This window comes from Lissotriton helveticus, chromosome 6, assembly GCF_964261635.1.
Source record: "Lissotriton helveticus chromosome 6, aLisHel1.1, whole genome shotgun sequence".
In the NCBI taxonomy this organism is placed as follows: Eukaryota; Metazoa; Chordata; class Amphibia; order Caudata; family Salamandridae; genus Lissotriton; species Lissotriton helveticus.
In genome coordinates, this window is record NC_136067.1 from 834,326,825 (window position 1) to 834,349,587 (window position 22,763).

Here is a 22,763-nt window from a genome sequence, read left to right on the forward strand (position 1 = left end):
ATGGGTGGAGTTCACATCCCCACCAGAAGACACAATAGGCTACAAATGTAAGGATAGACAAAGGGGCTCCAACTCTATATGCCTGAATGTGGAGATCAGAATGTGAGTGCCTCTATGCCCTCACACCACAGTTAAAGAAAAGTACCTTATAACTTTGTGGGTCTAGCTTACATAACAGTGCTTTCAAGTAATATGTGCAGGGGACTCATACCCAAATACTGAACCCATTCTTCGGAATATAGTACAGTTTGTTACAAGGTATGCAGATATAAACAACATCTGCTAGGTAATGAGCCCTTTGTAGGTGGAAGAAGTCCTTGACACTTGAATAAAGTGGGCAGAAGAAAGTAAGGACCCTGTGAACACACATATCTAGGGAATTCATGCATAGACTCATTCACCCTGGGCTAAAGACAACTGACCAGGGCGATGTGAATAAAGGACCTTTTGCACACACTGTGAAGTTATTGTGGGGCTCTCCTGAACTCAGCAAAAGGCGTGACTCCTTCTGACACAAGTGTAACCCGGATTTAGCTAGAAACAAGTCCATGCCAGGAGCTTTGGTATCCTTTGCGAGGTTCCTAATATGGAACGATACCTCGAGGTTCCCCTGTGACATATGTTTGAGTGTATATCACTACAGTGCTAGCAAAACATGGAAGCTGAGGTGTCGGGCTTCCCAATTCCAGATCAAACTCAGTCCTTTCTGCTTTTCATTTTTTCTCGTTATAAACAGCGAATGGAGAGGCAGGTGGACAGAAAAGTAATCAAGACCTCAATGGTAAACTAGTTTCTCAGAAGATAAACTACTGCTTCACTTTTTTCTCCCCAGAAAGGAGGTAGGTTCGCATTAAAATAAAAATAAAAAAAATAAGAAAGTACAGCCTGAGATCTCTGCCTCCAACAGAACATTCCCGACTTAGGTTATTCACCAACATTCCCAGTAGTAAGCCTGTGCTTGGAAGCAGAGGTCTAATGGCATGTGCAGCATGATTTTATTTCCGCTGTGCAGAGTTCTCCATGTGGGAAGTTCTGCAAGGGAAGCTACTTCAGACCTCTGCCAGGGTAAATCTCTGACCCTTTCCAGGTAAAACGCGCAGTACGCAAAATACCAATGGTGCATATTATTCTTCATTTTGAAGTTGAAAATTCAAAATAAGAGGTATTTACCACAACTGGTAAACAGCTCACCTCATTTTAATGATATTTAACGGGTTTGGTAAATACCCGCCCTATTCTGTGCAACTTGTAATCGGTGGCTAAGACTCTAAAGAAATTTTTTCTGGGGGTGTCCAGAGAATCTTCAGTTCCATACATCCAGACATCCTGGCTTTATCGTCTCCCCACATTTATAAAATAATTAAAATGCACGATAACTCGGTGCCAACACGTTTCCCACGGTGTTCGTTTCTACGTGCTAAACTTAAGAGTATGACATCAGTACATTATTTTACAGTGATCTCTTTATTTCTTGTGGTGTATTGTTCATATTCTATTTGAATATGGTCTGTTACTCCACAGATATGGCTTGGTGTATTATGTATATACTAGCCACCATTTGTATTGAAGCCTTGCAGTATCTAAAGCACTATTTCGTTTTTTAATTTGTGTACATGGTTTGCATAGTGCCCACACTTTTTCTTTGGCTTAACCTGGAAATGGAAACTGGTTCTCTGGTGAGCAGAGCTCTGAACTGGGTTTCCGAGGATTGCCGACCTCAACCATAGGCAGAGGCTGACTGTTAATCTCTCACTAGAGCTTGACCCCTAATTAGAAGATCACTCGACTTCAAAGTTTGTGGCTTGAACAACCTGACAACAGAACTCATCTGCACAGGGTTTGGACGTTCTCAGGAATTTTAATCTGGCTGAATACAGGCTCGTGGCTAGGCACAGAGAAGAGCTTTTATAAGAGCTCTCACCAAGGCAGCCTATGACAGTTAGGCATACCCTTCAATTACCAAGATGAGGCAGGACAGCAGGAAGCCTCTGCTCAGAACAGCTTAGTATTCCTGCAACTTCTGCATCCTCTGTGCTCAGGCAAGAGGCAGATAATTTCCAGATGCTCTCTGATATCCAGCTCTAAAGGAAGCAGGAGTGCAGACAGCCTTGGCTCAGCACCACTGAGAGCCATCTGCAGATTCTGCACCCTGCATGCTCTCTGCACTCCTCTGTGCAGCAGTATAGATGTACATGAGAGCAGCGAACAAGGCCCATGCCTCGGGCACACCAGACTGCAAGAAGTGCGAGGTGTGTGCCTATGTGGATGCTCCCTGAACCCTTATGTAGGCGGATGCTCTAACTTCGAACAGACCTGAAGAGCTTTGCCACTGGGAGACGTCACTACTAAATACTGAAAGGTTGTAGCCAGGCATGACACCATGTCCCCTTCTAGTGTGGTGCACTTTCTCTTCACAGTCCATGCACTGCAGTGGAAGAGAACCTACTGTGCAGAAAACGTTGACTTGGCGCACACACGCATGAATGAAATGGCTGCATGCTGGTAATAATGCAAAGGTCAATACATCAGGAAGGACAAATTTAAGTACCTGAAAAAAAAGATTCCCATGCACTGGAGAAGCTTTTCAAACATCCTTGGGTTTAAGAGCAGTTTTGGTGAAACTTTGTAAAAATGAGCCAAGACTAGACAAATGTTATTGGCATTGTCCAGTGGTTGTTAACCTTTTGACTTATGGGGGCACTCAGCGAATCAGTATGGGAAGGCAAGGAAACCAGGCTAACCAATTTCTAAGATTTGAACCTCAAAATAGAAGAACAACTACAGATTACATAACATAAATACAGAAATTATTAAATATTTCCTTAACTCACAAAAAAAAAAGTAATGGGACGGTATCAACTTTTTAAAATGACATTTTATTTCTAAAGGACAAAGCGATATGCTCAGCATATCGCTGACTTTTTTGTTCTGAAATCTTTTTTTTGTCAGTGCATACAAGCGCTTCTTTGAAGCCACTGATCGTCCTTACTCTGGTTGCAATACCTGAGCTGCTCCCACGAACCCAGGTAAGGGTACCAACTAAATTTTTAACCTCAGAAAATTCAAATTCCTTCACATTAACATACCTTTTTAAAATTGTACATTTTCATTTCTATTTCTTATGCATATATATACTTTAATAATCTACTAATCTTATCTAATTTTGTGAATAAGTAGGCGTCATAGACCTCAGGGGACCATGGGCCGCGAGCTAAGAACCACTAGTATAGACCTTAACTGAGGTCAACAAAACAGATTTACATGTTTATAGAGAAAAAAAGATATTTGGTAATAAATACAAACTAATAAACTTTTAAGAAACTTGAATAATTACAAATGCAAAAAAAATATGTTTGTTTGAGAACAGAGCAAAAGTACCCAGATTTCAGTCTGAGGATTTTCTGTCCATTTTAATGAAGCTAGGAAGTAGGAAATTGCATTGCTGTTTAGTTCTAAGCCTTGGTAGGCAAAGAGAATATGGTCCAAATTCTGCATGCCTACATTCAAAGAAAAAGTTTGAGAGCTCCGTCCATCATCTTGAGTATGCTTTGTTCGCCCTAATTTGGCAGGGTATGCCCGGACGTGGGTCCCTTGCTCACCTTGCCACTGGAATCAAGCTAGCCTGACTGATGAGGGTTGTTACCCCGAAACTGGTCCCAGGGATGCTAGTTTCCGGTCCAGGGAAGACATGGCTTGGAAATTCAGCCTGGACTGTTCCCATGAGGCACAGGGTCAAGACTGGTTTGCATATGGCTGGGTCTGAACTGAGGTGGTGAAGTGAGCTAAAGAACAATGATGGATTCAACCCAGAATGTGACTGGGTGGGGAGTGTCTGGAAAGTTTCTGCGCTCCGTCCATCATCTCCATTGCTACATTCAAAGAGGGCAAACTGGTCAAAGGTTTGACCTTTCCTGGATACACTAACTGTTTAGGTCGGTAGACAGTGTGTTCCCCGTAAGAGTAGTTCTTCTGGGCTTATATTTAAGCCAAAGACCAAGATAGGGTTGCAACTTATTTATTAAAATGGATCTAACTATAAATTATATTGTTTTAGACTGTGCTATACAATTTGTAACTGGGTAGGGAAGTTGCTTTATTCAACTCTAATTTTGATTGGATGTGTCACTAGACTTTTAAATGTTTCATAATGAATAACAAATTAATAGTGCATGTTTAAAATAAAAGCACTAGTTGTACCATGGCTTGATAGTATATCATTTTTAAATGCCATCTAAGCACAAGTGGCTGGTGCCAGATCCACGGTAGGTCCGGCCGGGGAACTGGGAAATGACCGGACCCATGTACCTTAAGATCTAGGTTTACATGACAAAATCCAGATCCAGGGTTAAATCACAGCCTAAATCCACAGAACAGTATTTCCAACAGAAGCAGTGTGTGCAAAAGTGCGTCAAGCTGCAGAAGAACAGACATCAGTGAAAATCCTTTGGGAATGCTGCAGAGCCACGAGAAAGGTTTGGGAGGGCAAAGGCACTCCAGTGGAAGCAGGGACACAACAACTGTGGGTACACTGGTGTCATCTTGGTAGCACTTTGTTATACAGCCTGTTGGTATCTTGTTACACTGGTTACATGACATTTGTCCGGATTTGAGAATGTGCCTGAATAAGACGTGGGGTTGTGAAGAACTTTGTCGAATTCAACAACGCCAGGTTGGATGTCACATGGCATAACAAGCCGGGAACGGTCATCGCCTGTTCTTTAGGAAGAAGGGTAAGCTTAGTGTTGTGCATTCAGACAGTACTCATTTCCATATTATACGGTTCAATTTATATTTAAATTAACAATTTATGCTTACCTCCCGGCCAAAACTTTACACGACTTGGCGACGAAGGACTCTTCTATTTCATTAATATTCTCCTCAAATACTTGAGCAATGCCTTGAAATTCAGGTTCAGGAAACAATAGGACCTTTAGTGAATAGGAGCAGAGCAAGCATGGTTAATGGCAGCAACAAGAAAGATTTTCTGAATCACAGGCTGTGATTCCTGATGAGGAATCCTGGAGTGTGGTGCACCGTCTGAACAGTAGAAACAACTGCCACAATCAATTAGGAATCACAAATGGAGGAATGATAAAAACTCCATCACATCAAAATATTTCAAAATGATGGTGACAAGTTATTAACGCTAAAAGTATAATGAAGACGATGTAACACTGGAGGAAAAATATATAGATAATGTATTACATCATGTAGCATCTCAGTTGTATAAAATAACTTTCAACACAAATATTCCACATCACTCGGAAAAAAATATGGGTGTGGACTTTCAAAGTTGGCATGAAAATGTTCAATTCAGAATTCCTAAAGGCCTGCAAAACATTCGAATTTATGAATAAAAAACTACGTCTTGAAATTCTCTCAATATATTTCCTACTTTCAGACTTTAAATATTGTTATAGATACAAAATAGCAACTATTTGCACTGAGCCCCTCTCTCCCCGACACTCCTCCATGACAAACAATTCATCCCTGAACATATCTGACCATGAGAACGTCATTGGGGACGAGGTTACTTGGACACAGAAGCTTGCTCAGTAACTACAGCTACCTAAAACAGTGAAGTCATGCAAGAGGAGGAAAATTAAGAGAGCCCAGAGTAAGTTTGCCTGTGAGCATCCGGTGTGTGTGGAAAGGGTGAAGGTATTGAAAAGGGTCTTGGCCCTCAGCAGTTTAGGTTTGGAGTTGATCAGTAGAAATGTTGGCTTGGAGTAGTTTAGAAAGAACCAGCACACTAACATCTAATTGTGTGTGGCATTTAGGCAAATGTCCATATCCTGGATGGGCCATACCTTCAAAGACATAATTGAATGTGGTATGTGTACACGGTGACTGAGAGGCCATTCACCCTAATAGCAGCTCCCAGTGAGACACAAGAGCACTGAAGTGAGGTGGTGCAAAGTCTCTTTCTAGAGTGGGAGAGCCTTGGTTAGATCTGCTCGCCACTGCCGAGAATGAACAATCCCAGGAATGTTGCGTGATGGTTTCCAAGGTGTTTTTTGCTCAGAGGCGCTTAAGTAGAACTCCGTCCTCCTGTAAGCTTTTCCATTGATACCACTCCTGCCCAGAGTACTCAAGAAGATCTGGAATGGAGAGGCCCAGGGTATTCTTGAGGCTCCGGATTAGGCAAGGTGAGTTTCGTATCCCTAGCTTAGTCTGAGCATTGGTCTTCCAACCAGATTGCCCCTTTGAGAGGAACTTCTATCGCAGCAGTAGGAGAGGGCTGTGCACTCGAACTTGCGCCCCCTCCACCCTCATGCATGGAGATTGAATAGTGACATTCTATAACTTCTGATCTTCTCCCCAACGTCTACAACTTCTCCCGACGTCTTTAATGCTATTCCGGCAACCAAGCGTCCATCGACCAAGACGGTATACACCTGCTGTTGGGACAAATTTGTGGCATGGTGTGTAACCAGAAACATTGACTCCCTTTCCGAACCCTTATACCAAATTCTCCTATTTGAAATTTCTCTGGCCCAGCAGGGTTCTGCTTTGGGCACAGTTAAATGTTATCTGTCATTTCAGAGCATTCTTGCGGTTGCCGACCCAACCCTCTCTGTTCTAGTCACCTATTGTGATTAGGCTCCTGAAAGGATTACAGCACAGGTTGCCTCCAAAGCGAATCATCATGCCCCAGTGGGATCTTATCCTAGTCATGTGCGCACCCTTGAGCAGCTACACAACTGCCCACTTTACTTATTGACTATCAACGCGGCCTCTCTAGTGGCCATAACATCATCCAGGCTGGTCAGCAAACTGCAGGCCCTTTCTGTGCATCCTCCTTATACCAACTTTTACCCACATAAGCTGGTTCTGAGGACCTGTGCCTTCTACCTTCCAAAGGTTGCGACACCCTTTCGTGTAGGGCAAAACATCATCCTACCTACCTTTTTTGCTCTGCTTCACCCTTCTAAAGAAGAGGAGAGACTCCCAAGAAGAGTATTGTTCTACCTTAAATGCAAAAGAGAGAATCAGTGGATGATCAACTCTTTCTGGGGTATGTTGGAGCTAAGAAAGGGAAGGCAGTGCAGACACATACCGTCTCTTGATGGATGGTGCTCTGCATTAAGATCTGCTACGCCCTGGCCAAAAAGCAAACCCCGAGGACTTGAGTGCTCATTCTACGACAGCCAAGGCTGCGACCACTGCATTAGCTTACGTAGTCCCTGTCCTGGACATCTGTCAGGCAGCAATGTGGGCGTAGTTACACATGTTCAAAAACCTTTATGGTCTAGATCAGAGGTCTTCAAACAGGGGGGACCCAGGCACTGACAAAGAGAATCCTGTTGCTGATAACTGTGCTTTGTTTATATTGAAAGAAAACAGAGGGGCAGAAAGCTATTTTGTAATGGGCCATTACTGACATATTTTGCCATTCATATAATGGATGGGAGTAGGTGTCAAAGGGGGAGGGCCACTATATGATACTTTTACACTTTAGTAAGCCCTGGCTCACCAGAATAGCATTTTGGCAATCATGTATTTGATTGCATTTTTCAAACCAATAAAAACTATTTTTAAATATGCTTATAGATATTCGAAGATAATCAATGTTCTAGAATAATTGGGGAAAAATATGTTTTCCTTCGGAGGGGAGGGGACAATGAATTTATTTGTTTTTTTTATACTGGAAGGGGCACAGCATTAAAACGTTTGAAGATCACTGGTATAGATGATCAGGTCTGTTGTGATGATCACTTTGTCCATTCAGTCCTGCAGGACTTTTTGATTCAATCTGTGTCGCAGACTCACCTTCAGGTAGGTATTGCGCGGGTATCTATTCAAGGTTAAGAAATCTGCGGCTACGAGTTTCTAACCGATGAACAAGTTACTTCACTTCTCTGGTAGAGACTATCTAGCATTAGATTCCTTTATAACCCTCCCAATCTCCCTGAGCTGCATACTAATTCATTAGGGTCACCACTCTCAGGGCCTTAGCAACTAGTATGTCAGCATTCATCGTGGATCTGCGTTTGTAGTGGGTAAAGTCACAAAAATAAACGGATGTCGGCTCGTTGGGGTGGCACCTATATAGGCAACACACACCTCACTTCTGCCACAGTCAACGTTACCTACCGGCACAGAGAGTTACTGCTCGAAAATTACCAGATCCAGTCTGGCACCTGAGGAACATTCTAAATCTAAACACGTTATACTGACAAAATGAATGATATTTACCTTAAATTTCCCTAGGGGACTACCAACGGCATCCTAGAATGTGAAAGAGAATGAAACAGAAGGTTAAAATAATTAGCCACAAAAGTATTATTAACAAAGAACTCATTGCATGAAAATGTAGATACATCAAAGAAGACAAATGTATGTACATTAAGGGCTCTCGAAAACCTAAGTGTACAGGTACATTTACACGGTGGTGGTGGTACCTTCTTAAGGCAGTGATTTCCAGCGAGTCTTACAGCCTACTGCATGTCACCAAAGACCAAATATTGCAGTAATAGATTTTTATTTAACAAAATAATCAATATGGGGGTTATAGTATTGTTCCAACTACAACAATTGCTACAACTAACTGGCTTCACACACACACAAATTGTTTGTATAAGGAAAACCCATGACTAGGATATGCTATCCATGGTATCATGAAGCAAGTGGAAAGACTATTTTAAACCAGTAAACAGTGAATACTATTGTCCTGTTGAGTAGGGAAACAACAACAACAAGAAAAGGCAAAATGGTAAACCAAAGCCAACAATGAAAAACACAATCAAAGCCATCCTGATATCATTTTAAACTAGAGGGAGAGCATGTATAACAGGAAAATAAGGTATGCCAAACTGTGCATGTTAAATGTGGGTGCCAACATAAAAACGTATTTCTTCTTTTAGGAGATTGTCGATTATAAATAACTATCAATGAACCAGTCTGTAAACACAGTAAAACAAAGCAAATATGTATCATGCAGATGATTGTTGCTGCAAGTCATCCAATTAAATTGGCCCCTTTATATCACGGAATGAATACATTTATATTGTGCCTTAGATGTCAATTTGTCCCTGCGAGTTTGCTTATCACACACTGTTTGTACTGTTTTCCTCTATCATAATAAAGAATTTCTTTAAACAAAATATGTATCATGCAGAAACAACAAATAAAAATCAAAAGGTTAAAAAAAGGTTTACTACCACACTGGTCTGCTTTCAGTTCTTATAACCTCAGCTATAATTGGATTCTTTCCTCAAACCGTCCACTATTACAAAAACGCCTAAATATATGTAGTTAGCTGCATGGATTAGTTGCTTTCTATCTGTAGACTGATTTCTCACAATTTGGCCTATCATTTCACTTGTTAAGAAGAGCCAAAAACAGAATCTACCACAAAATGCTCATGGCTCATGGAGCAAAAGGATGCCAGAGCCCACTCTTGTACTTCGTGTAGCATTTGACTTTCCTATTCACTTTAAAACATAAATCTTTATAACAGGGGATAAATAAGGTTATGTCAGCCACATGAGAAGGCCCAAATACAAATTGATGGTGTCCCCCACTTTCACCAGACTTTATATACTTTAGCTACTTCTTGGCAGCTGATTTGCAGATGACCAAAGGAATCGGGGAGTTGGAGTGCGGGTATAGTTCTTACACAATTTAGATAAAGAAAGGAGAACTTGCGTCAATTCTTCCATTTTGCAGCCCATGACCTGTCTTTTGATATCCAGTGAGTTGCTTATGTTTCTTTCCAAAAGTTAGGTTGCCATGTTGTTTCTATGCCCTTTCGTAGGATCAACATGCAGGCCCCCTGCTCTTCAATTTTTTTTCTCTGCCATGTCTTTATTATAGATAGAGTAATAAGGTGATTGATACCTAATTTTTTCACCTTCCTCGAATGCAGTACGGATTCATCTACGGTTTTCATGTCTGTAGCTATGCAGATCTTTTCAGAAACATATTCACTGACTTAATGACCTCTACCAACTGGTCACAGTGGAACATCATCATCTAAATGTGGGCACTCCACATGGAGCCATGGTAGGCTTCTGCTCTCTTTAAGTTCCAGGCAAAATACTTTCCCTACTAGGCTTGAGCTACAAACGTGCCGGTGGGTGATGTATGACAACATCCCCATGATCTACAATAGTTTTCCATTGTTAAGGTCCTGATTCAAAATCTTAGCTAAACAGTTTGATGCAACCAAAGCAATCCCCCTAACAGATGGAGATGTTGCACTTTGTAAAAATACACGCATTACGACAGCAAATGGTTATTGACTTGTAGCAATGCATCTTCTGCATTGATGCCTGGATACGTTCTGTAGGTCATATGTCCGAGGGAGGATTGCCATAATACTTAAAAACATTAGGCTTGTCAATTCTGCGCTGGCAATTAGAATGCACAATCCTCTTAACCAACCACTGGATGACATCTCATTTTAGGGAAGTCAGAACTGGATGACTGGATATTTAATTTCTGAATCGACGGTCTTCACAAGCTAATAGACAGAAGGTATTTGGAGGCGGAAATTGTTGCTCCAAGTGTCACTGTCCTGTCTGGCAAAGGTAATAAGCGTATAAATGAATATCAAGCAGGTGGCATTTATTAATAGGAAGGAGCATTGACAAATGAGGTTTTACTCAGCACGTTTTCAGTACAGAATAATCAAATGGGTATGTACCTGTCTTAGAGAACTTCTCAAAACAATGGAATTTAGGAAGTTTAGAAGGATCAATCCTGTAGTTTGTTTTAAGTAGCAGAAAGAATAATTTAAGGATAGCTGCAGTAACAAGGTCTCTAGTAAGTACAAAATCACCTTGTATGGATTACTAGAATTTTTATAATAAAGTTGATGGATTAAAGTGTCCATCAGAGACACCTCGTTTGAAGACAATCTTACAGAAATCGCAACTGCAAGAGTTGAAAGGGTTTACCTTTTTATTTCAGAGGCTTTTTATCAATGTTAAACGTATAGACAGCTTCCAAATGAACGGGTATTATGCACCTGCCCAGTAACTACACATGAATTTAAAAGGAAAATAATGCAAGACGAGAAATGGATTAGAGAATCAGAAAAAGCTTTCAGAATATAAACTGCAATGAATGAAAAATGTTCTCCGAACCGAAGAAAAGAGTAAAACTGCACACCCTACAACAAAGGATGAAAGTCAATACCTCTTGCTGCTGGGTAAACATTAAGCAGTAAATACACTTAACATTTACCCAGGGGATAGACAGAGCAAGAGACCACAAAAGCCTCAGATCTATGTGCCAGCCAAAAGAAATGACAGTAACATTTGCTTTTTCACAAGCTCGTGGCACAGGAAGGAGTGACTGTTAGAGCTTTGACATTACTATCATTTGTCATGTGGAAACTTTCACTCACAAACAAACCAGAATGTAACTAACTGGATTGTGGTTCACTATTTATTAGTCATAATAGTTGCTTCCCACTTGTTTGTGGGAAACCCAGCACAAAACGTCCTTTCCCTTGCGTCCCACTGACTGACTGGAAAACAAGATGGTTTAATTTAGAATGACAACTTTCTAAATTTCACTCTTAGTGAGAAATGACCTTCCTTCACAGAGACTGGAACCTGCTTAATAAATCTGGATGTAGCACATTGTCAGTAAAAGCCATCATCTAGTGGCTTTATGAAGAGTTAGGTAAGAAACCATCTGCTCCAAAAAAACGACATCAAATGAATGGTTTGTCTAAGAGGCAGCTGAACTGAAACAAAAAGGGGGTGGTGCCGTCCCTTGCTCACTGCACCATCAGGATTCAAGCAAGCCGGGCCGAAGCTGGCTGTAATGCCAGAAACCGGTCCCCGGAAGCTTGTTTCCTTTCCAGCAAAGAATTGGCTTGGTAGTTTGGTCTGCCCTGTTCCCATGATGCACTGGGCCAGGGTCAGACTAATTTGCATGTAGCCAGGTTCTGAACTGGGATGGTGCAGTGAGCTAAAAACGGTGATGGATCAAGCCCTGATCTTTTGACTGGGTAGGAGTGTTCTGCTTAATTCAGATACTCTGTCCATCACCACCCCCTTTTGAATCGTTTTGGCCACCACAAGCGTGGAAGGGTATGCTCAGATGTGAGTCCCTTGCTCACTGCACCATCAGGATTCAAGCAAGCCGGGCCGAAGACGGCTGTAATGCCAGAAACCGGTCCCCGGAAGCTTGTTTCCTTTCCAGTAAAGAATTGGCTTGGTAGTTTGGTCTGCCCTGTTCCCATGATGCACTGGGCCAGGGTCAGACTAATTTGCATGTAGCCAGGTTCTGAACTGGGATGGTGCAGTGAGCTAAAAAACGGTGATGGATCAAGCCCTGATCTTTTGACTGGGTAGGAGTGTTCTGCTTAATTCAGATACTCTGTCCATCACCACCCGCTTTTGAATCGTTTTGGCCACCACAAGTGTGGAAGGGTATGCTCAGATGTGAGTCCCTTGCTCACTGCACCATCAGGATTCAAGCAAGCCGGGCCGAAGACGGCTGTAATGCCAGAAATCGGTCCCCGGAAGCTTGTTTCCTTTCCAGTAAAGAATTGGCTTGGTAGTTTGGTCTGCCCTGTTCCCATGATGCACTGGGCCAGGGTCAGACTAATTTGCATGTAGCCAGGTTCTGAACTGGGATGGTGCAGTGAGCTAAAAAACGGTGATGGATCAAGCCCTGATCTTTTGACTGGGTAGGAGTGTTCTGCTTAATTCAGATACTCTGTCCATCACCACCCCCTTTTGAATCGTTTTGGCCACCACAAGTGTGGAAGGGTATGCTCAGATGTGAGTCCCTTGCTCACTGCACCATCAGGATTCAAGCAAGCCGGGCCGAAGACGGCTGTAATGCCAGAAACCGGTCCCCGGAAGCTTGTTTCCTTTCCAGTAAAGAATTGGCTTGGTAGTTTGGTCTGCCCTGTTCCCATGATGCACTGGGCCAGGGTCAGACTAATTTGCATGTAGCCAGGTTCTGAACTGGGATGGTGCAGTGAGCTAAAAAACGGTGATGGATCAAGCCCTGATCTTTTGACTGGGTAGGAGTGTTCTGCTTAATTCAGATACTCTGTCCATCACCACCCCCTTTTGAATCAAACTGAAACAAGCCACTGAAATCTGGAATGGCATTGGCGCAAGTCAATCTCTAATGAGAATAAAACCCACTGCAAGATTATAAGTAAGGGCAATTCAGTGGGCCAAAAAGTGCTCATTTCACTCCCTGAATCAACCCTGCACCCAAAAAAACAATAAAATCTTCACATATGGAAAGCAAACCAACATCATTTTCCATTTGGCATGAATGAGTCAGCCTCGGTGCCCTAAAATGCATCCCATGTACAGCATAAACAAAACTGTGACGAGAACTAGAGTGTTTCAAACTACAGAAATGTGTGAGTTTATCACTAACAATCCAGACATGCTTCTCCATTTGCCCATCTTCTCTTCGCTGCTCTAACCCGCCTTCACCTCCTTCAAGCTCCTACTTCCACTTCTCCAAACTGGAGACATCAGAGCTGATAACACTGGCAGTAAAGACTAAAGCTTTAAACTCATCCTTGGGGTCCCATGCTCAGCCACCTGCTTCACACAACTCTTCCACTCTTTCAAAACAGACACAACCAAACTGTTGTCCTCTGAATGGGAGTAGTGCCCAACCTGCTGAAACATGAAATCATAAAACCCCTCTTTTAAAAAAAATTAAATAAAAAAAAAAGCTAACATCTTGTCAAATTACCATCTCCTGTCTCTCATGTCCCAACAAGGTCATAGACAGGGATGTAACATAACCACTCCTACAACGTATCGACTACTTAACATGTAGCAATTCATATCCAGCTAGACAATCTGCAGGACAATCTATAATGAGCCATGGACCTAGGCATAATCTTTGACTCTGAACTTGTGATCTACATCCTAAATTAATGCAGTAGGGAAAGTCACCAACCTTCAGCTCTCCGTTCTTTGCAAAACACTTCCACTTCTCCAAAATGATCACAAATATGGGCTGACAGCTGCCCTTTGGATGACATTTCTGGAATAGTACATCATCATCTTCACAGACCCTGGGAGTGTGGAGCCCTACCAAAATTACAGAATGACCTTAACCCTTCACTAATATCTGAACCAGACTACAAACGGTTTAGGAAAGTCCTGAAGACTAAACTATTCTGGCAACCTTTTTAACAAGTCTCTTAACGAAAGATAGCAACAACAATGGGCAGGCAATGCCAGGAGGCATCGTGGGGCACCATAAATACTCCTCATCAGGCTCACTTCATGGTTCGCTTCATGAGATGAATAGATGATAGGGCATCTCTTCCAAATTACTACCCTCGTTGACAATTTACTATACTCTCATCCTTCATCCCACAGCTAGTTTTAAGATAAGAGAAGTCATACTCGGACAAGAAGGCCCAGCAGTGGATTCTCCAATAAAAAAATACAAACTGCACGGCTTTTTGAGATTGCCTTGAAAATCCAGCTCTAAGCCATTGGCTATGAAACATTAGATGTGAGCAATGAAGGTTCCGGCATGGAAACAGCAAGTAATACTCCGCTACCTTGGCTTAAATCCACCATACAGCAGAAGAGCCATGTGTGCTGCTATTTCATTTCAGGAATATGAGAAAGGGCAGGGGGGAAATATGAAGCCAATGTCCCTGGCAGCTGCCTTATGTAACTCATCTAAAATATTAACAACAGCAGGAGAGAACAGCAGCTACAGGCAAATATTAGAGACCAGAATTCTGGGAACTGCCCAAAATTCAAATTAAACTAAGCCACCAGCTGCAAAGAGGAGGCGTTGCATGTTCTTGATTAACACTATGTAAACGCTAGCCACATCGGCAAGGATTGGAAAATAAAAAGATACAGTGAGGGAACAGATAGCTCGTAATGAAAACAAAGTATGGCTTGATAGATCACCATCTGCGGCCAATGTGGCGATAGGTAGATTGACTATGGAATTTTCTAGGCAGCCCCTAGCACTGATACTGGATTAGGAGCCGCAATCCCATCTGCTGGGTGCTAAAGGCAAAGTGCCAAGAGCATCAGAAGAGCAGAAAGAAACAGTTAAATGTCTGCTAAGAGGACTGTTACAGAAGAGTGGTTACATTATATAGATGGTTTAATGTAGATGAAAAAGCAACCTGCAATGGTCTAAGAGTAGATCCTCAAAAATGTAGGGTCTATACTAGGTGCAGACTTAAAGCTTACGGTTTTCATAAAGTCACTACGTTTTGGGATTAACAAAAAACGTCTCGAATCCAGATCTGTGAAAATTGTAGAATTTTTTGCATATATATATATATATATATATATATATATATATATATATATATATATATATATATATATATATATATATATATATATATATATATATATATATAAATAAATAAAAATTCAAACAAGTAGTCCTGAACTTCCAGCTCCGGCGAACAGAGACCAAACGAATCCCAAAGATAAGGCAAAAGAAATGTATTAAACCAAGTTTAACAGCGCAGCGGAATATATATATATATATATTCACTGAAAAAACCATAGGTTATAGACCATATATAGTTAGGAATTAGCATTTAAAAAACCTTATTTTACTCACACAAAACCATTGAAATTCCATATATAGTTAGTTGCACTAACTATATATCGTGCACCCGCAATCCACTGCTGATCATGTCACATATTACATCATTCATGACATGGTCAGTGACATCACTGATGACATCACTGATGACGTCATCCAGTGACTGTGTGTTTCTGTAAAGTTTAAATATGTTTTACATATTGAAGAATGAGTAGATGTATAAGTGTCTGGACGAAGGATTTAGTAGGTGCATGACTGAATGTATGAGTGAGTGATTAAATGTGTCTCACTGAGTGCATGGGTTAGTGACTAAACTGTCTTAATTTGTGCATCATTATGTCTGTTGTTCTGTAAACTGCTGCATGTGTTGATCAGTAGCTATATGATTAACTATATGGGTTATTGATTGATTGTCCAAGTATTTGTATGGGAGACTGAGTGTGTGTGTGGCTGGCTGGGAGGTGTGTGACTCTGTGCAGATCAATGTGTACTTGTATCAATGATTGTATAAGAAAGTAAGTATGTGTTAGTATATGTTTGAAAATGTAAGGTGCTCTATGTTTAACTGTATAGACAAGAAAATGGAAGTGTGATTGATTCTTTACAGGACTGACTAGGTGTGTGAGTAACTCCATGGATGAGTGGCAGAGTGTGAGTGTCTGTATAGGTGTATGAGTGCACATGATAGTGTTGTAAAGATGAGTGATTGTATGTATGAATGATTGTATGGGTGAATGAGTGAATGTGTGTGTAGACGTAGGAATCAGTGAGTACGTATGTAGTAACTAGTATTGGTGTGTCAATGGTTTCAAAAATTATACTCTGTATTTAACACTGGGTGAAACAGAGGTTATATTAAAATGTGAGGAGATGCATTGTATTGTCACATGAATGATATCATCAGTGATGTGGTCATTGATGTCAAATGAGATGTCATCAGTGATGTCATTTGAGATGTCATCAGTGATGTCACTGACCATGTCATGAATGATGTAATATGTGACATGATCAGCAGTGGATTGCGGGTGCACGATATATAGTTAGTGCAACTAACTATATATGGAATTTCAATGGTTTTGTGTGAGTAAAATAAGGTTTTTTAAATGCTAATTCCTAACTATATATGGTCTATAACCTATGGTTTTTTCAGTGAATTTTCAAGGTTTTGTAAATGCTAATTCCTAACTATATATGGTCTATAACCTATGGTTTTTTCAGTGAATATATATATGATTGCACTATTTGACCCGAACGAGATTGACAGAGGCTTCCCGGCCATTATTGGACCCGTATCAAGGGGATTTGAAGATTGAGCCAAATACCATTTGAATGAGTGAAGAAGTGCATAACAGGTCATGTGACTTGTTTATAAAACTTTTCATTGGTTCATTTTACTTTTGGTTTCCTAATGATGGAAGGCTTGATCATGTGACCTAAAAACAACACTTTTCATAGGATGAAAACTTTTTTTTTTCCCCAAACGATGAAAGCCCCACCTTGTTTCTGGATGTTTCAGACTGAAGCTGGCGTCAGCATGAAAGCACCACCATCTCGTAGCTCAGTCGTGGTCATTCCGCGAGCAATCATGGCAGCCGCTCCCCACCAGAAGCCTGCAGGAGTCGGAGCCCCCAAAACTTTTGATGAATTCTCAAGGCGGAGGGGACGCTTTCGAGAATGAGGTCCAAGACCTAGCAGACAAGCGTCCGATTTCCAAGGTGTCCCAGGGCCATTTCAGTGGACCAGGCCCAAAAAGGAAACAGCCTGCCGCCATTTTGAGAGTCCTGTGACAGCCGCCTATCGCTGCACCGCAAGAGTGGGCGCAACTCAGCTGAATTGCGGCTTTTGACACAGTGGACCAAAAACGGACGGAATGGCAACTGAAACGGTAAAGGGGCGCCCCACTACAACAGACGAGACTCCACCTGGAGAGGCCCGTTCACGCCGCCTCCCCCGGGGCGCTCCACGCCGTTATTCGGAGCAGCATTGTAGGATACCAAAACCAGTGCGGCAACTTACTGGACATCACCTTGGTGCCATCGTTCTGCTGCCTTGGAACTATTCGCGCAACAGTTTGCTACTGATGACCCACCCCCCGCGACGCCCCATGCCGTTATTTGCTGGGTGGCAACTTACTAGACATCACTTTCGTGTCATCTAGATTTCGGCGCGTTCTGCTGCCTTGGAACTATTCGCACAACAGTTTGCTACTGATGACTCACCCCCCGCGACGCCCCACGCCGGAAATCTGGACGTTGTGCTGCGTTGGGACTATTCGCACAGCCGACCGCTACTTCGTTGTTTTTCCCTAAAAATGTTTATATGTTATTACTATTTTTGTTTTCTTGTATATATTTATAAATTATTAAAGTTTTATAATCTTACTACTTTGTCGGAGTGCTATATATTTTTAATGTGACACATAATTGTAAAAACTTTGATGTACAAACAGTCATCCCTGGAATCTTCCGCTTCAGGCTCGGTCCCCTCCCCAATCACAATACAGGATGGTTTTCAGATAATAGCAACGCTTCTGCTGTGACGGATCTCATCGAGTGTGGGCCTTGATCTACTATAACTCCTTTGAAGAGGGGTGATTCTTTACAGCTGTGGCCATAAACTACATCTGCAGGGCTAGCTGATACCCTAGGACCAGCCTGGACAATCGGACACAGAGGAAAAGGAGTGTCAGAGGGTGCGGTAGTGAATAGGGCGAAAGGGAGGTGTCGGGCGGGCACAGGGTGTGATTCTCAGGGAACAGCAGCGCAGATGGGGGAGGTTTATTACCCATGCATAAGACAGAGAGCGGGGGTGACCACTGCCTGGGGGAGATGTTTGCGAGGGTGGGGAGCCATGCTAAGGATCGACAGCGTGCACAGAGTGGGTCTGGTCAAGGCATCTAAAATGGCTGCCGTGCACGACAAAAGTGTGGCATTTGAAAAAAGACAAGATGGCGCAGACAATGTTTTTCAACACTTCCTGATTTCCTTCGAATCGAACGTTAACAGACGTTGGGGCATATTACCAAAGTTAAGCGATATTTATCCCTAACGATGCTTAGCAACGATTTTTTTACCGTCAGAAATTATCGCAGATAAACCTTGCTATTATCAAGGTTTATCGGAAATACGATAAAAAACGACCGCAATGCATTAATATCGCTGAAAACTCAGCGATATTCATGCATTACCGAGCTAATGCTCTTAGCCATGTTATCCACCTCCCATTGGATAACATGGCTAAGAACTGCTCAGGGCAGGTGGTAGCTTTTAGAGATATTCGCCCTTATCTCGAATATTTCCAAAAGTTGATAATAGGAGATAGCGATGTTAGCGACTGTTTCCAGTCGCTAACATCTTGGCATGCCCACTTTGCATGTCATTAGTGATAAATATCACTCACATGCAAAGTGGGGCCCAAGATGGTCGCTATCTTCTACTAGCCGTCGCTAACTGGTGTTAGCAACAGCTAGGTAATACACATATAATTTTATCTCCGCGAAGCGGAGCGCTGTTACAGATATATATCTTGTTTCTGAACGTTAATTTCTCAAAATGCACTGAAGCACATATATTGAGACCTAGCAAAGGCACATCGGGCTACCAGTCCCTACAATTTTGCCATGTTTCGTGCAAATCCATTCAGCTGTTCGATCCTACCGAGAGACAAGATGGCGGCCGCTACGGACTGTTTGGAATGTTTACAGACACCGGAGAGCCAATCGGCTTCGCTTCGCAAAGCTCCGTAACGCGAAAAGTACGCGAAGCGGTGCGCTGTTACAGATATATACCTTTTTTTGAACGTTAATTTCTCAAAATCCACTGGAGCACATATATTGAGATCTAGCAAAGGCACATCGGGCTACCAGTCCCTACAATTTTGCCAAGTTTCGTGCAAATCCATTCAGCTGTTCGATTATTATTATTTTTATTTTTTTTTGCCCCGCGGGGCCCTTTTAAAACCTCCACATCAAACCTAGGGGGTGAGCGACAATGTACTATGCCCCCTTATGGTCATTTGCCCCTTCGCTTTGGCCTCCTCTTGTCTCTCGATCCTACCGAGAGACAAGATGGCGGCCGCTACGGACTGTTTGGAATGTTGACAGACGCCGGAGAACCAATCAGCTTCGCTTCACAAAGCTCCGTTGCGCGAAAAGTCCGCGAACCAGAGCGCTGCCCGGTCCGCTGTTACAGATATATATCTTTTTTTAAACGTTCATTTCTCAAAATCCACTGGAGCACATATATTGAGACCTACAAAAGGCACATCGGGCTACCAGTCCCTACAATTTTGCCAAGTTTCGTGCAAATCCATTCAGCCGTTCGGGCTAAAAGTGAGGCCAACCGCCCTATGGAAATTAACATGGGAAAAACGCGTTTTGGGACCCCCCTTTTTTCTCGGCCCCCCCCTTGACAAACCCCCCCCAAATTTTCAAGGGCTGCTCAGAAACAAAATGTGCCATTTTCCTGAAAATTTCAGCCAATTCCGTCCACAAACGCCAAAGTTATTAGACATAGAATTTTCAAAAAACCCATAGAGAAAAAATCCTAACTATATATACCTACTGGCGACCGCCAGTAGGTAATATATATATATATATATATATATATATATATATATATATATAGTGACATTTTTACATTTTCCACGGGGATTGTTTTAGCGTTTTGCACAGTACTTAGTTTCTCGCACACCCTCGGCAGCACTCACCTGGATTCCATTGGTGCATCCTGGGTGTTGGAGTCCTGGATTGTACAAGGACCGTAATCATCAAGTGTAATTACCTGCGGAGGGGTGGAGCGGACACTGCACCAACCGGCATGCAGCATTGTGCATTTAAATGCAGAGCGTTTGTAATTCCCTTGCTACACCACGGCGCTGACGAGGCCTGATGAGGCCGAAATGCATACGCCAAACCCACGAATTAAAGGTATTATCTTCGAATCCCCTCGGGGCTCCTTCTTCTTTCAACTTTGGAAGGAGGTTTTCTTTATATATATATATATATATATATATATATATATATATATATATATATATATGCAACAACGCTCCAAAGAGTGCCACAAGCCGCAGCACCCTCTTAGAGAAGAACGGACACGGAATCAGGTAGCATGTGCAGCAGTGTCTTGTTTATTTCATTTTTTCGTGTGCAGCAGGAGTGCCGCGAACCGGACGCGTTTCGGCGACCCTGTCGCCTTGTTCACCGGAATACAAAGTGTTTGCCATCACACACCAAACTGTTTTAAAAAACGGCAAACCACCAATCAAAAAACACTACATCCTGTGCCATGTGACCATTTTTTTGAGTGCTTCATAGAAATAGCTGACAGACTTCTTTTAAATTTAGTTGTCTGCCACAATTGACGAATTTACAATTATACATTTTATCTGTACAAATACAGCATATTTCTCGTCATAGCAATATTTGTAAACTCGTATAACCTGACCATTGTATATATAAAAAGATATAAGTTAAACGAACACAACTTATAACAGTACCAATACATATTATCGCACCAGAGTCCTCAATATGCTAAACTTACTAAAAAATCCTCGGATTTAAAAATATAATACTGTACAAAGCAGAGAACATCTAGACCCAATGTATGCATAATGCAATTGTGTATCGCAACAAGTACAAATACAAAGGTCAGTATAAACATGCCTATATTGTATAACATTTATCATCGTCAATATGTCTAAACTGAACGCACAATAGTGGTCACTGGTTAAAAACAGGAAAAGTGCTGTTGTGCCTATAAAGTGCAATGTGTAGTGAAAACTTTCTATTTGTGAAAAACCCTTATTAAACTATCAATTCCCCAGCCGGGGAAGCGTATAAGGGAAAGGGCAAGTAGATTTCGATCAAATTCTGTTTCAATGTTCATACAGAAATCAAGTACCAGAGTACAGGGGTAAAGTGACTTATGCAAGATGATATCCTAATGTGCAAAAATTTATATATATATAAATAAATAAATAGTAGGTCATGTCTAAATACAGACACCTGGCGTCAGTAAAATTAGATAAAACCATAAATTTACAATAAATTCATGATGAGATCCCCATTCACAGAACACCATCCTTAAAAGACCTTAATATAAATAACCATTATAAACACATCATGGAAAAATTTCATCTATAAATATAAATCATCGACAGAGAACATGTAAAGCTACTTAAACCATAATCTGATATGCGTTGTCATAAATAATGATGCAGATCTTCGCAAGTGTTAAGACCTTTCGGACTTTTGGTGTCTAGTTCTAAAATGTATTTCGTCTCCAACTGCCTGAGGGACTTATTTCTGTCGCCACCTCTTTTGCTTGCTGGCACACTGTCAATTACAAAATAGGTCAAGACATTGAGATTGCCTCCATGCTCTGCCTTGACATGTCTTGCGACGGGATAATATGGGTCTGAGTTGACAGTGGCCCTGAGGTGTTGGAGAATGCAAGCCTGTGCCGGCAATTTGGTGCTCCCTACATAACGGAGTCCGCATTTGCAGGTTAAAACATATACCGCGTACTCCGTTCTGCAGTTGAAATTGCCTTTGATTTTAATTTCATTTTCATTGAAGGCACTGTGATATGTTTTAGTATTAGCACCAAATTTGCAGGCTCTGCAACTGCTACACTTGTGAAAACCATATTTGGAAGATACCCAATAATCTTTATTGACTATCTCTGGACTGCTTTTGACTAAATCAGATCTCATGGAATGAGCTTTGCGATAAGTGAAGTTCGGTTTAACGGGCAAGACTTCTTTCATAACGCCATCAGTCAATGCAATAGGCCACTGGGAGTTAATAATCTTCCTAATTGCTTGTGATTGTTTGCTGTATGTGGTGATAAATCTACAAGAGGCTTCCCCTATGGGTTCCTCTGATGTAGTGGCTGTGCTACACAATGAAATTTCCCCTTCTCTGGTAGTTCGGGAATGTGGTTGAAGCAGACTGTTTCTATCTAAGGAGTTAGCCTTTTGCAATGCTGCCTCCAAGATATGCTTCCCATAGCCTCTAGCTAACAGTCTCTTTTTCGCAATATCTTGTGACTCTATCCATGCCAGTTCTGTACTGCACGCTTGCCTTATTCTCAAGAATTCACCATATGGTAAACTATCAATAGTATGGCGGGGATGGAAACTGGTCGCGTGCAGAAGCGTGTTACCAGCTGTTGGTTTCTGATATAGATTAGTAGTAATGACCCCTTCTTGTATTG

General features: G+C 41.8%; 1 protein-coding gene across 3 annotated transcripts in view; it reads right to left on the minus strand.

Moving 5' to 3' along the window:
- CRYBG1 (crystallin beta-gamma domain containing 1) overlaps positions 1–22,763 on the minus strand; it is a 1,049,447-nt gene that overhangs the window by 68,036 nt on the left and 958,648 nt on the right. For all 3 annotated transcript variants that reach the window (XM_078648430.1, XM_078648432.1, XM_078648431.1), the window contains 2 exons: positions 8,200–8,232; positions 4,816–4,928 (listed from right to left, as the gene is read on the minus strand). In XM_078648430.1, coding sequence (XP_078504556.1) covers positions 4,816–4,928; positions 8,200–8,232 — 146 coding nt within the window. The remainder of the gene's footprint in view (positions 1–4,815; positions 4,929–8,199; positions 8,233–22,763) is intronic.